Below are 13,740 nucleotides of genomic sequence, written 5' to 3' on the forward strand. Positions count from 1 at the left end.
GGGAGGAGGGCGGGCCGAAGCCCACAGGTGGGAGCCGGTGAGGGGCGGCCAGCGGCGTTTACGTGCGGCTGGCAGCGGGCGGCATGAGGGGCGGGCAGCCCGCTCCCGCGTGGCCTGAAGCCCTCTCCCGGCTCCCGGGTAGTCGGGCGGCCCGAGCCTTCCCGGGGGGTCCCTGGCTGTGGCGACCTGAGGCCGAGGCTCTCCGGGCGCCGAGCCAGAGGCCGGGCCCGCCCGCAGGCGGGAGGTGGAGACGTGGCTGTGGCTCAAGCGGGTGGAGCCCGGCCGCGCGGGGGGCGGAGCCGCCCGGGGAAGAGGCGCCGGGAGGGCCGGTCGCCGCCGCGGGAGGTTCTGGAAACGCCGGCAGCGGTGCGTGTCCAGGTGAGCGCAGTCCCTGCTCGGGAGCCGGGTGCGGCGCGGGGCTCGGGCGCAGGTCGGGGACGCGGGGTCGTGCGCTCTGTTCCCGCGGGACAGAGGGTCCCGTCGTCGCAGCGGAGCCCCGCCGCGGCCCCGCGCCCTTCGCCGTTTCTACACCCATCTGGGTTCCTGTCCCGCCGCCTTCGTCCCCTCCCCGGGCCCAGGGTGGTGAGGTCAGCGGCGCCTTTCCTGCCTGTCCCCTCGGCGGCCGCGCCGGGCGGGGAACTTGGCCGCCCTGGTGAGTCCGGCTCCCCGGGAAGGGGAGGCCTGGCCCCGAGGCTGCCTGAAGTTGGACACAGTCGGGAGCGTCGGCCGGGCCCCTAGGGGCCGCTGCTTGTAGTGAGTTCCACCTCCTTCCCTCCACAGATCAAACGCCTGGGCGTCTGTGTTCTGACCCACCGAGGTCTATCTAGCTTGGTGCTGATTAAAAGACGGGCTGTTGGACGGGAAAGTTTTTTTCCCCCGTCCCCTGCACACATCCCTTTCCAATTTGCGAATCAGCGTTGTTTTTCCTCAACAGCTGCGGAGACCTGTGAGAACTAGTTAATTGATTCAGCGAACGGACCCTTCTTTGTGTCAGAAACTGTAAGGAGTTGCTAGCCCAGGGGGAGACTGCCTGGACTGAAAGACAAGGAAAGCCCAGGCCCAGAGCGATGTGGTGAGTGCTGTGCTGGGAGGGAACACCAGGCTGTGGGCAGTTGGTAGAGGACAGGATGCTTCAGGCCAGAGGGCTTCTTGGAGGAGGTGACTCATTAGCTGAGTTGTTAGATGAAGACTGAATAAAGGATAACCTGGGCAGAGGAACAGCCTGTGTGAGAGGGAGCAGACCCTGGCACTTTAGTGGAAGCAAGGTGATGGAGGAAGGGACACTTTAGAGCAGGGGTCCCCAAACATTTTACACAGGGGGCCAGTTCACTGTCCCTCAGACCATTGGAGGGCCGCCACATACAGTACTCCTCTCATTGACCACCGATGAAAGAGGTGCCCCTTCCGAAAGTGCGGCGGGGGCGGATAAGTGGCCTCAGGGGGCCGCATGCAGCCTAAGGGGCTGTAGTTTGGGGACGGCTGCTTTAGAGGGTAGCTGCCTGTGGACTCTGTTCACAAGAACTTCAAGTGAGAGGACAGTGCTAGTACTGTGCCCTGCATGTGCAGGGTGCTCAGTGAACCCTTGCAGCATGAAAGTGGATCAAGTCAGCTGAAGTGGACCCTTGGCCTCTGACACCTTTAAGATAGTGTAGACCAGCAGTTCTCAACCTGTGGGTCGCGACCCCGGGGGGGGGGCGTCGAACGACCAAAACACAGGGGTCGCCTAAAGCCATCGGAAATGACCAAAATACAGGGGTCGCCTAAAGCCATTGGAAAATACATATTTATTATACAATACATTTTTAAATAAAATATGTATTTCCGATGGCTTTAGGCAACTCCTGTGTTTTGGTCATTCGACCCCTACCGGGGTCGTGACCCACAGGTTGAGAACCGCTGGTGTAGAAGAACATTAGAAGTCCCTTCCATGACTGAAATTTGTGTCTTCTGCTGATAGTGACACCTAAGGCTTGTGCTTCTGATGGAAACTATCTGAAACTTGACAGCTTCAGTCCTCCAGGAGGAGATCCTGGCCCTGAGAATAGGGTTGGGGAATGTCACTTTGTAGCTTAGGGTATTTTCAGATATCTCATATTTTGCAGAGATTCACTGTCCACCTAAGAATTTATAGAATGTTTTTGTAAGCTGCTGCTTTTTTTTAGCCCATGTCACATCTGGTGCAATAGATTCCATGGTTTAGTTCTTTGTTAAATGAACCAAGATTTCCTTTGGCTTGTACTTAAACTACTTCTGAAGTGTCCAGGGTGCAGTTCACTCATTGAGGTTCAGGACCTCAGGGCTCAGCCTCTTTGTGCATTTCTACTCACGATATCTTTAGGTGGTGAATCCTCTTCTAGTGCCTTCTTATTCACAGATGGCCAAGCATGTCCACTGTGCGGCCCTGCCAAGGAAGCCACATAGCAAGGATGGAGTGAATTGGCTGGGGCCTCATCCTAGAGATGCTGTCATACTGGGCTACAGTAGTTCTGGGAGAGCTCAGCAGGCAGACATGGTGACGATTAGTCAGTCTGTGGCTTATGATAGGCCTTTCTGCCCTGTTGCGGGCTCTGGAATGGGGTGCCTAAGAGACTACCTACTTTGCTGGTTTAGTCTGGCTCCAGCTGATCTGTTTATTCCCTGAGTACCTCCTGTGTGCCTGGATTCTGCTTAGAAGATGCCTGGGGCCGGAATGGGGGAGGAGGAGGATGAGGTGACAGCACTATTCTTGCCCGTGAGTAGCTCATAATCTCTCTGAGATTGCTGCTTCACACTGGCAGCTGGCCATGTGCTGGGGGAGGAGCCCAGCATGTGAGTGCTTATCAGAAGGAAGACTGCGAGGGTGCAGCCCTGAGGAATGAGTGGGGTGAGGGAATCTGGGGTCCACTCATTTCCTGAGAGAGCCTCACTTTTTTACTCTGCCCTCCTACATTGTTGGAGGCCCATTTGTAGCCATGCTGGCTGATAGTGTGCATTGGGCTGGTGGGTGTGTCCCTGGCTCTAGGGATCTTTCAAGAGTTTAATTTAATGCAGATGGAGGTTGGCAGGAAATGCTGTGATGCAGGCACGTGCAGGCCCAGAGTGCTGGAGTGAGAGCCAAGCTGAAAAAGTTGCTCAGATCTAGCAATTTCAGTTTTTGAAGTGCTCCAGGGTGGGACATGTCCTAGAGCAGAGGAGGCTGGTGGCTCCTGTGGCCTTGGGTTTGTGCTGGGGATGTGGAACGAGGGCAATGGGTTTTTATTTTTAGAAAGAGCAGAGGGGAATGAAAAGTATGGACTAGTCATCTAGGAGCTGTGAAGAAAGTTTTTATTCAGGTGGTGTTATTGCAAGGCCAAGTATTAAGTGTTTGGATAGTGAGTACTCCAGCTCAGATAGGGTCTGTCTGAACCTGATCACACACCAGCATCTGCTCTAGACTTCTCAGGAAGTGCTTGCTAGAGTATAGCCTGTTTTGTACCTGGCACTCCTGAGGGCCAGGGTGTGACCAAGATCCTGAGGCCTTGTACTGATAGAAACTGGGAGTGAGCAGTTAAGAGGCATAGAAATCTGTGAGCTCCTGGTACAGTGCCCTGCCTTTGGCCAGGGAACTTCCCTTACTTGGAGAGATTTAGAGCCAGAAATGGACTAGTTCCAGGGTTATTCCCCCATGGCTAGTATGCTGTGTTACCCCTGACTCCACACTCTCCTGAATTAATGTTTCACCTGTTCCAGCACTCCTGGAATCTGGACATTGCTGAATTTCTGCCTTGTTTCATCTTCACTGTTCCCTACACTGGACCTTCTTCCTCTCTAAGGATCAGTTAGCAGCTGGCTGCTTCAGGTCCATTGATGTTCCTTCAGTACCCTTGGTGCTAATGACTGTTATAAGTTGTGCCTGGTGCTGCTGGCCTGCTCACTGACACCTGTAATCTCATTCAGTCCTTACATCAGCCCTATGAGATGTAGGTCCTACTATTATCACCATTATAGAGATGAGAAAACTGAGGCTCAGGGAGACCTGTAAATTATCTAAGGTCACAAAGCCAAGAAATGATGGTGGAGCTGAGATTTAATTCTGGTGCTGTCTGACCCCAAGATGGGTGTACCTGTTTAATGGACTGTACTGCTTTGCCTTGACCTTGGCTGGTTGGTCACTCATAAAGGCTGTGATGGATGGCTGGGATAGATGTCTGTCACCTGATCTCAGGGCACCATGTTCCTGTCTTTTGGATCCATGTTACTGTCTGCCATCTGACAGGGTCCAGCCAGGGATGTCATGAAGTTGCTTTGTGCACCACAATAAAGTCCTTGACCTGGGCATGCCTGCTGTGCTGGGACACAGTGTGGTTCCCGTCTTTGGGAGACCCTTGTGCTATATGCCAGCAGATGTCAGTGAGGAGGATTGAATGGCAGCAGTATTGAGTAGGAAGTATGTTTTGGTTTTGAGTCTCAGTTTTGCCAGTGAGGTCAGGTATGCAGGACGCTCTCAGCTTCAGTTATCTATCTATATCTGAAAAGGAGATGACTGTCTTGTTTACAAAGTTTGGGTGAAGATTAGAAGGTAGAAATGAAAGATTGTTAGAAACATAAATAGTGGTTACCTTAGTCTTGTTTCCAGAAAACAGCCTGAGGCAGAGCTTAAGTGCTGAATGCTTTATTAGAGGGTGCACTTGCAGGGCAGCAACAGTGAAGAAAAGGAGGGGGGCAGAGGAGAGGAAGCAAATCCAGGGGGACACTCTAGCAAACTGGCTGTTGGCATAGAGCTGCAGTGGTGGTTCAGCCCGCAGGCTCTCTGGGTGAGCTATAGAAAGTCCTGGTCACTGAGCAGTCTCTCAGAGGAGGCCTGGAGAGGAAATTCATCTGCTGACCTCTTCTTGTCTTCTGCCCGTCACTGGTCAGAGCTGCTTCATGAGGCCTTAGCTCCCCCCGCTGCTGGGATACACTACTGGGGCCTGCCAGCAGCATCAGGGGAGGCAAACGTGGCATGTCATTGGAGTCCAAAGTAGTGGGAGGAGACAGATTTGGGGCTGGACAGTCTCCCCCACTGGGTCGGAGGCGAGCTAGTGGCCCAGGAGATAGGTGAGGCTGAGAGAGTACGAGGCAGAATGTCAGATGCATCCAACACAACGGCTTGTAGACTTTATCCTTGTGTGAGTTCGTTCTTGTGAGTTAGTCTCACCTAGACTGCCATATCTCTGCCAAAATGGTAACTGAATACCCAGTTGGGATTTTGAGATTGATTTTTACAGGCTTCTCTGCTGTTTCATTTCTTGTTGACTGAAGCAGGAAGCTGCACGGTACCCAAGTGGGAAATGCAAGTATATGTGTTCATGGACTGGACAGAGAAGGTGTAAGGATAAATCTAGATGAATACGTGGGCTTTGTTAGGTTTGCAATGAAAGAAAATATTTTTCATCTAAGGTAGTAGTTGAAGGTATGAAACCTGGAGTCATGGGATGGGCCTGGAGAGTGTAGTGGGGCCAAGTCATGCAGAGTCCAACAGGCCCTAGGGCTGAGGACTTATGTTGAGGGTGGTGGAGGTCCTTTGAAGGGTCCTTAGGTAGTGGGAGACTAAAGCAGGGGCTGCGGTAGGTAAGTCGTGCTGGCTGCTTTGTAGAGCAGAGGTGGGAGGGAGGCCAGGTGAGATGAGAGAGCAGTACAGGCTGGGCCAGCATGGCTGCAGGAAGGATTGTGGTGGCTCAGACCAGGTGAGGACTAAGACATGACACCAGGTCAAGGGAGCACGGTGTCTCCCACCCTCCCCTGGGTGCAGTGCCAGCAGCCCAGGGGCCTCAGTGGACATGCACCTGCGTACCTAGCGGGGCCTGCGGGAACCTATGCACAGCTCCTAGTGTGAGCACGCCTGTCCTCTTGGCTTTGCCATCCCAGAGTTGGCCATACCACTGGGAGGCAGGGCCACTGAGGGCGGGGGGAGAGCCCTGTTCAGGCAGGTTTGACTCCTTCACAGGAGTCAGGCAGCCTCTTGTTCAGTGCCAAGCAAGACGTGTTCTCAGCAAACCCATGTTCTGTCTCTGTGCTGTTAAATACATTGTTAAAACACAAGCTGTTGCATTTGGGTTACAGCTGGGAGCTTGGCAGAGGATCCTGCCTGATGAGGTAAGGGGAGAAGCTGAGGACTCTGCTGGTTTGCAGCTGGAAACATCTTGGCCAGGCTGTCAATGTCCTTTCCAAAGAGAAGGTTTGTTTGGGACTCTGATTGTATGTCTTGGAATTACCCTGTGCTTAGAAACAGTGCCGGTCACCTGGTGGGTGAATCATGTCACTGATTGTTGGCAGGATTTGGAGGACCTCCCTATGGGGGTCCAGACTCGGGCTGCCAGGGCTGCTTTGGATTCCATTTGAGGGGGCCTGCTTTGTTTTCTTTTCATTTTAAGCATAATTAGAAGATATTTTCAAATTTCCCATAGAGCTCCTTGTATAGACTTTGGAGGCATAAACATAAAGAGGCAAATAAAATTCTCTTGCCAAGACACAACTAGATTTATCACTCTCCTTTTGCATATGTATCTATATATATCCATAAATTTGTGTATATATGCATATACAAAAAATTTTTTCCTTGTAAAAATTAAGTCATAGGGTGCATACTGTTTGAGAGCCTGCTTTTCTCGCTAATGGTGTGCTTTGATCTTCACTCCATGTTAATATGCATGTGCTGTCTATTCTTATACAATCCACAACAGTCCACTGCAGGGGAGAAATGTCCTATATTTGTTTTGGTAGTTTATTAACTTGAACAGGACTGTGGTGAAGTTTTATTTGTTGAATGCCTGACATAGGCCAGATGCACTTCTAAACTTGGGATGCAGCTCAAATAAAATCAGTGCTGGTTTTCTGCCCAGGCTTGGTGCCACTTTGTTTTTCATAAAAAGAGATTTGACATTGCCCTCTTCCAGGCCTGTTCAGCATGAATTTCTGAGGGTACCCAAGAGGGCTTTCAGCAGCCCCGGACCCTTGGTGGGGGCACGGGGCAGGCACATACACTCCTGCCTACTCTCTTCCAAGTAAGCTCTGATAACAGTGTGAGGTGGGATGGTCGGTGTGTGGGGCTGGCCTTGTCCACACTGTAGGCACAGTCTGTTTCGGATGCTGCCTCTTCCCAACCTCACCCTTTTTGTACTAAGCTTTTAGTGTCCAGGGGCCCAGGATCAGGAGAAATGGGGTGGGCTGCAGGGCACCCCTGCCTGCAGTGGCGGTGTTGAGTGTGGCAGGCTGGGTGTCTAGCTCTCTGGACCAGCAGAGTTGTTGTCCCCCTCCTCCATCAGAGCAGGACTTTGCTGGCTCTTGGGAAGCCATTTCCCAGACCCTGTCTGAGGGTCTCTGGAGTTCTGCCACCAGTCTGGGATTTGTGCATGTGTTCAAGCTAAGACAGGTAGTACTTTCCAGAGAAATGACAGCTGGTGTCCACATAATAAAGGAACCTGGATGCCTTCTCCCATGTGCTATATGGCATGAACCATGGACAGTATCACTAGGGTGATTTTAAAGGAGTGAAGAAGCTTCTCCCTCCCTGGAATTTGTTACCTGTTCTCTGAAGAGGTTTGCCGTTGCAACTGATGACACATAGGGAAGAAGCGCCAGGATCCCCCACTTCCAGCTATGTCTGGGCTGGTCTCCTGCCTGTGCCCCGTCCTCCTACCAGCCAGATGGGCAGTTGGCGGGTCTGTCACTATCCACACAATCGTCTTCTGGCCTTGAGTTTTTACTGTCCTGTTCCTACAAACATAGAATGTGTTCTCCTGAGCTAGTCAAGTCTCTTAAGAGAGAAGAAACAGACACCATGCCTAGTGAAAGGGGCTTGTATAAACAACAGGAAAGTCCTTCTGGAATCCTGGGGACAGATGCAGTGTAGTGAGCCTGGGAACAGACCCGTGGCTGGAACAGGAAGGACCTGGACCCCACCGCAGAGTTTGCCAGCCTTGCTCCCATCCTCTCTGTGCCTGCCTTCGCTCGCTGCCCTCCCTCCATGAGTCACTCCTTAGCACAGTACTTCCTAGCCTGCAGCAGATCCTGGGCTGGAGACCTTGTCCCATGTAGCTCAGGGCCCCTAACACCGAGGTCACTCTGGATGTGCTGCTGGCTCTGTAGACATTGGGCTAGGCCATGCACAAAAGAGGTCATTCACTTATTCTCTACTCTTCCTGATGCAAGAACCCATTTGATGGTTGGGCTTGTGGTGGGGTTTCTTTGAACCTAACCTGGAACCGCAGTGGATTGGAATTTCTTCTGAAAGAGTGAGGTGAGGATGGTGGGTATGATTGTGTCTAATCCCCATGGTGGGCCAGAAAAAGTTGATGAACTGCTATTAGTCAGCTTAGATTTAGAATTGTTAGATAAGGCTTACATTTTAAGGGGGAAGCATTGGTATTTCCTTTATTTTCTCTTAGTAAATTTCCTGTGGGGCTTGGCTGAAGTAGAGCAGGAAGAGGCGGGGACTGGCCAAGCTGGACTCAGATGGGTGCTGGTCCTCCAGCATGCCCCAGGCTGTGTGGCTTAAGCTAAAAATGGTGTCCGAAACTTCCTATGTGTACGTAGGTCCACTGCCAGGGGGTTTGCCCCAGGTTGTGCCTGCTGCCTTCAGAGCTGGTCTGGCTATTCTGGGCTGATGAGAAACTAGTGGCTGGCCTCCTACCCATGTCAATAGCACAGTCCCCACCGGCCTGGGATGTTGGCCCTGTGTGGCTGAGTCTTTTTTGTATCTGGAGTGCCTAGCTCAGTGCTTGGCATATGTGAGTCTTTAGTAAATATTTGTGAATGGACTTGCCAGTGTGGACAGCGTGTGCCGAGGAGCCTCACAGCAGCAAGAGCAGCTCTGCCCAGAGTGCCTGCTCCCAGACTGCTCTCGCTGAGGCTGGCGCAGACTGGAGGGCACTGTCTGCTGTGTGCTGAAGATTAGATATGGGTCCCCAGGAGCATATTGTGTCAGTCTCTTTTTCTGTCATTGTTTCCCCTCTGAGGTCAGTCATCTTGTGTGCAGGGGCTGCATGTTACTGGGTCCCAGCACCTGGCACTGTCCTGGCACATGTGTTAGAAGGAAAGACAGAAACAGACAAGCAATCTGTGAAAGAAAAGAGGTGAGCCAGAATCTCTGACTTAAAACTATTAGACAAAGAAGCGACTGTCTCCCTTGCAATCTAGCCTTCTTGTGTTACCAGCTGGCTATCAGAAGCCAAGAGGGCATATGTCCTCCTAGAACAGGGGCCAGAATTGAGCACACATCATTGGTGTGCCCCCTGGGGATCCTGAATATCTTTAGCTTCTGTGTGCTAGGGTTTTGGCATGTTTCGATGTGAGTATATGTTTATGTGTGCCTATGTGTGTGTTTATCGAAGTTGCTTTTTTTAAAAAAAACTGTTGTTCTAGTAACTGTCACTGATACCTTGCAGATGCTGCCCTCTGCAACCATGAAACTCCAGGTGTCCACCTTGCTGGTTGCCTGTTTTGCTGTCCTGGCCTGTGTGCAGGCTGAATTCTTCACCTCTATCGGTATGTGCTCATAGGACTATCACCTACCTGAGCAATATTTGGCTCAGGTGCTGGGATGCCCTGGCTGAGATCTGTTCTCATTTAGCATAGGGTGGCCTCACCCACTGTTTTTGACCAGTTCTAGGGAGAGTGGGACTTGGAGCATTGCCGTTCCCCACCCTGAGTCCCTGATGACCTGGATGTCTTGGGAACCAGCTGTCTCAACTGAGTCCCCCTCTCTGGGAATTGCAGGCTGATGAGTCCCTGATGACCTGGATGTCTTGGGAACCAGCTGTCTCAACTGGGTCCCCCTCTCTGAGAAGTGCAGGCTGTTCCTGGGCTGCCAGGCATTCCTGACTGTCTTTCTCCTTGACTAGAGAACATTCTATGGCTGGTGGTTCCAGCTGCTCTGCTCCTTCTGACCTGCAGGCTCAGAGCTTGCTTCCATGTGATGAAGCTTCCAAGGTGCCCATGACCCAGTGACATGGCCCATCTGGGTGATCATGGAAGATGAGATGTGAGGTTCCTTCCTAAGGTGCCCCTAGTGCACTTACCTCACCATCCCCTTGGGTCCTCTGCTTCTTTCTTCCTGAAGCTTGGGGCCAGGACCATGTGAGTGCCTAGGTCACCTTTAACTCCAAGTCCCCATGACCCCAAGAGAGCTGATGTGGCCCAGGAAACTTGCCTCTGTGCTAGAGCTGTGTGCCCCAGGGAAGGGGGCTGGATATCTGTCATGTGTTTCTTCTCAATGGCCCTTTCTCCTCTGCCTTGCAGGGCACATGACAGACCTAATTTATGCAGAGAAGGACCTTGTGCAATCTCTGAAGGAATACATCCTTGTCGAGGAAGCCAAGCTCTCCAAGATTAAGAGGTGTCCGATGTCTAAGTACCTACCCCCACCCTGCGTTGGCCCTCCTGCTCCCTGAGAACCCATCCAGGGTGCCCATAAGAGACAGCCACTGAGACCGCACTGCATGCTGGCCAGGAGGCTACTTCATGCCAGTCTTCCAGAGTGGGTCTGTGTGGGCTGAGGACTCATTGCTTGTTCCTTTCTATTTAAGAGCCTTCTTATATACACTGGGGCCCCCAGCTCTATTTAGATTAAGGGGCTGGAAGGGTCCATGGGAGTTACTGTTTCAGTTTTTTATTGTCTCTTGATGAAAAGGGTCTTAAATCTCAACAGGAAAATGATTACAGGTCCAGACCTGTGTGGGTGGGTATGTTAGTCTTCCTTTACCTCTGGTTCTGCAGCTGGGCCAACAGAATGGAAGCCCTGACCAGCAAGTCGGCCGCTGACCCTGAGGGCTACTTGGCCCACCCTGTGAATGCCTACAAACTGGTAAAGCGGCTAAACACAGAGTGGCCCACGTTGGAGGACCTTGTCCTGCAGGACTCGGCTGCAGGTGAGGGGCAGTGAGCAGGTGCTTGGGTGAGCTAGTATGTTCACGTGCTTGTGCCTAGGAGTGTGTGTCTGAGCCTGTCCTGGGTCTGAATGGGCACGTGTGGTGTGTGAACGTGGACCCTCCTGGCTCTGTCCCTCCTCTGTGGGGACTTGGCGATCGACTCTTCATGTTTTAATATATATCAGTAATTAACTCTTGCCTCTTCCTAGTGTTTTTACTTCTCTGTTTTGGTAGTGATTTTTTAAAAACTATACTTTAGAAATAATTTTTATAGAAAAGTTGGAAAATATCATACAAAAGCAATCACATAAGGAAATTACAGTTCTTAATCCAATTGCCTAGTTAGTGATAAGCACTATTCAAATTCCATTGTTTTACTTACACGTGTACATTTTTTAAATAAAATGGAACCATACATATATACTAGGGATGCAAACTCACTCCTTTGTGGAGTCAAATGAACTAGTAAAAGTGACTTAAGTGGTCTGGTGGTGGAGCCAGCGCAAGCTGGGGAGCATGGGCCTTGTCTAAATTCATTCCTGTTTATCTTTTAGAAATAAGATATGTTTATTGGCAGGTTTGTGACATAAGAATATACTGTTTTCCTGAATTTTGTTGTTTCTCTATATGTCCATTAAATGTTCTGAAACATCATTTTCATGGCTGGGCAGTAATACGTTATACTGATGTTTTAAAAACTGGTCAAGTCATTGGCTGCGTCATTGGTTCCAAATCATCTGCAATCTTGCACATGCATCTTTGGTTATTTTCTTAGGATACATTCCTAGAAGTGGTATTTGCAGGTCAGTGCATAAACTTTTTTAAAGCTTTAATTGTGCTTGGTGCTTTCACTTTGATAGCTTTCTATGCCCTAACATTTTCCTTTCAACCCGGGATGGTAAGGAGGGCCCTCCTGCCTCACAGCCCTGGACTGAGACTCCAGGACTCTCCTGCCTCTTCTTCCTGCTTTAGGAGTGCTCATTAACCTCGGGCTAGTTGTTTCTCTAGCCTAGGCATTTCAGCCCATGTGGCCAGACTGGGCTGGGCTTGGCGGGGACAGGGTGGCCTCTGGGGAGGGATTGGTGAGCTCAGCCAGGTTGGAGCTGTGCCCAGTGAGCTCACTGCCTCCAGGAGCTGTGGCTGCCTTTCCCAGACCCCTGCCTCCCAGCCTCGGCCTGGGGCTCAGAACTGACTGTTCTGCCTATCCTGTGGGACAATAAGCCTGCTCAGATCACCACCTACTTGGCTGACTCCTGCTTTCCATTCCTGTTTTCCATGCCTCACCTCCACCATCAACATCTTTTTTCTTCAGAAAACCTTGTAATTACCTGGAGGAGACAGGATAGGCCCATAGAGACTCTAACTTTCAGAGTTCTTGCCCCTGAGATGAGGGACATACTGACAGTGTGGCTTTTCCTGAGGGTATATTTTCTTTTTCCTGGATTTTGAACTCTTTAGAGTCCCTGACCATGTTAATCATGAGGAAGACAGCATGGTAGCTTCTTGGTCCCTGGGTCCCCACGCATGGCTAGGACTGGGTGTTTGACTTGAGTTGTGATAATAGGTGGCTGTGGGTGAAGAGGCTGGGGAGAAATGGCTTTGGAGTTTCCATCCCAGTTCTCAGCTCACAGGTAGAATTGTGGCTCCTGAATCAGCATGAAAGGGCCTGGCCCCTACTGGAGTCCTGAGATGGCAAGAGGTGCCTCTCTTGCTTTATAACAAGGGCTTAGAGTCCCAGAACAGCCTCCTTGGAGTGTTCCTGAGCACCACAATTGGGGAGCTCCTGCCCTAAGGTCAGAGCCGCTCTGAGTGGTAGAGGAGTATCCTAATGCAAAGCAAGGCCCAGTAAGGTCTCTCAGGGGATGAGGCTTAGCTGGTGTAGCCCTACCTGCTTGGCCTGGCCACATGGTGCCCTGGTCCCTCATCCGAGGGGATGTAGACTGTCGTCATCACTTTTCTGGATGATAAGGACCAGTTGCCAGTAATGAGTGGCCAGCTGGGCTCCCTGAGTTTACTACCTCTGTTTGGGTTTCTCAACCTGCGATATGGGCTGGAAGTCTTACCTGGTCAGCCCAAGAATTCTGGATCAAGGTTTTCCATGTGATTTATTTCCCACTGAGGGGTCAGCAAGCCCTCCCTGAGTCCTCTCCTTTGCCCCTCTCATTACCCTCTCTGACCTCTGTCCCTTCTGCCTCCACTGGTCTGACTGAGTGCTTTGGAGCCGGGACTCTCAGATGTTAACCAGTGGATGGGGCCATTTCTGTTCAGTTGCAAATGAGCAGCACAGTGAGGAGTTAGAAAGGAGAGATCTCTGTGGTCTGGAGCCATCAGAAGGGCTTCTTGGTGGAAGGGAAACAACCTTTGATGAAGGAGGCAGGGAAATTGCACTAGCCAGAGACCCTCCAGTGAGTACCTTTCTGGTCCCAGGTGGGATTCTGTACCTGTATCAAGGGTGTAACCTCTTGTTCTCACTCTCTCACTTGGAAGGTTTTATTGCCAACCTCTCGGTACAGCGACAGTTCTTCCCCACCGATGAGGATGAAGTAGGAGCCGCCAAGGCCCTAATGAGGCTTCAGGACACGTACAAGCTGGACCCAGACACGATTTCCAAAGGGGAACTTCCAGGTAACTCACCACTCCAGGCTTTGCCTGTGCAGTGTACACTGTGATTCCGCTACAGTGTCTGGACAGGATTGGAGCCACTGTCCACTCTTGTCTCTACCCCCAGGTGCACTGTCACCTCTGGTGGTTAGCCTCTCTTGGGTTTCCAGTTGGTGCCATTTCCCCCTTCCCATGACAGCTGCCTCCCGCAGCCTCCCTCCATATATCAGCTGAATCCTTCTCTTCTTCATCTCAGAGATAGCTGAACCTGCTG

General features: G+C 51.4%; 1 protein-coding gene across 8 annotated transcripts in view; it reads left to right on the plus strand.

The window, feature by feature from the left end:
* The first annotated feature begins 295 nt into the window (after positions 1 to 295).
* P4HA2 (prolyl 4-hydroxylase subunit alpha 2) overlaps positions 296 to 13,740 on the plus strand; it is a 47,817-nt gene continuing 34,372 nt past the window's right edge. For 2 of the 8 annotated variants that reach the window (XM_066278410.1, XM_066278409.1), the window contains exons 1-5: positions 2,576 to 2,731; positions 9,384 to 9,483; positions 10,237 to 10,333; positions 10,714 to 10,865; positions 13,353 to 13,490. In XM_066278410.1, coding sequence (XP_066134507.1) covers positions 2,675 to 2,731; positions 9,384 to 9,483; positions 10,237 to 10,333; positions 10,714 to 10,865; positions 13,353 to 13,490 — 544 coding nt within the window. In that variant the 5' untranslated portion in view covers positions 2,576 to 2,674. Of the gene's footprint in view, positions 379 to 401; positions 754 to 934; positions 1,073 to 2,574; positions 2,732 to 9,383; positions 9,484 to 10,236; positions 10,334 to 10,713; positions 10,866 to 13,352; positions 13,491 to 13,740 lie in introns of those variants that run through there. The other 6 variants (XM_066278415.1, XM_066278411.1, XM_066278416.1 and 3 more) reach the window with 6 other exon arrangements.

Source organism: Saccopteryx bilineata, chromosome 4, assembly GCF_036850765.1.
Source record: "Saccopteryx bilineata isolate mSacBil1 chromosome 4, mSacBil1_pri_phased_curated, whole genome shotgun sequence".
Taxonomy (NCBI): Eukaryota; Metazoa; Chordata; class Mammalia; order Chiroptera; family Emballonuridae; genus Saccopteryx; species Saccopteryx bilineata.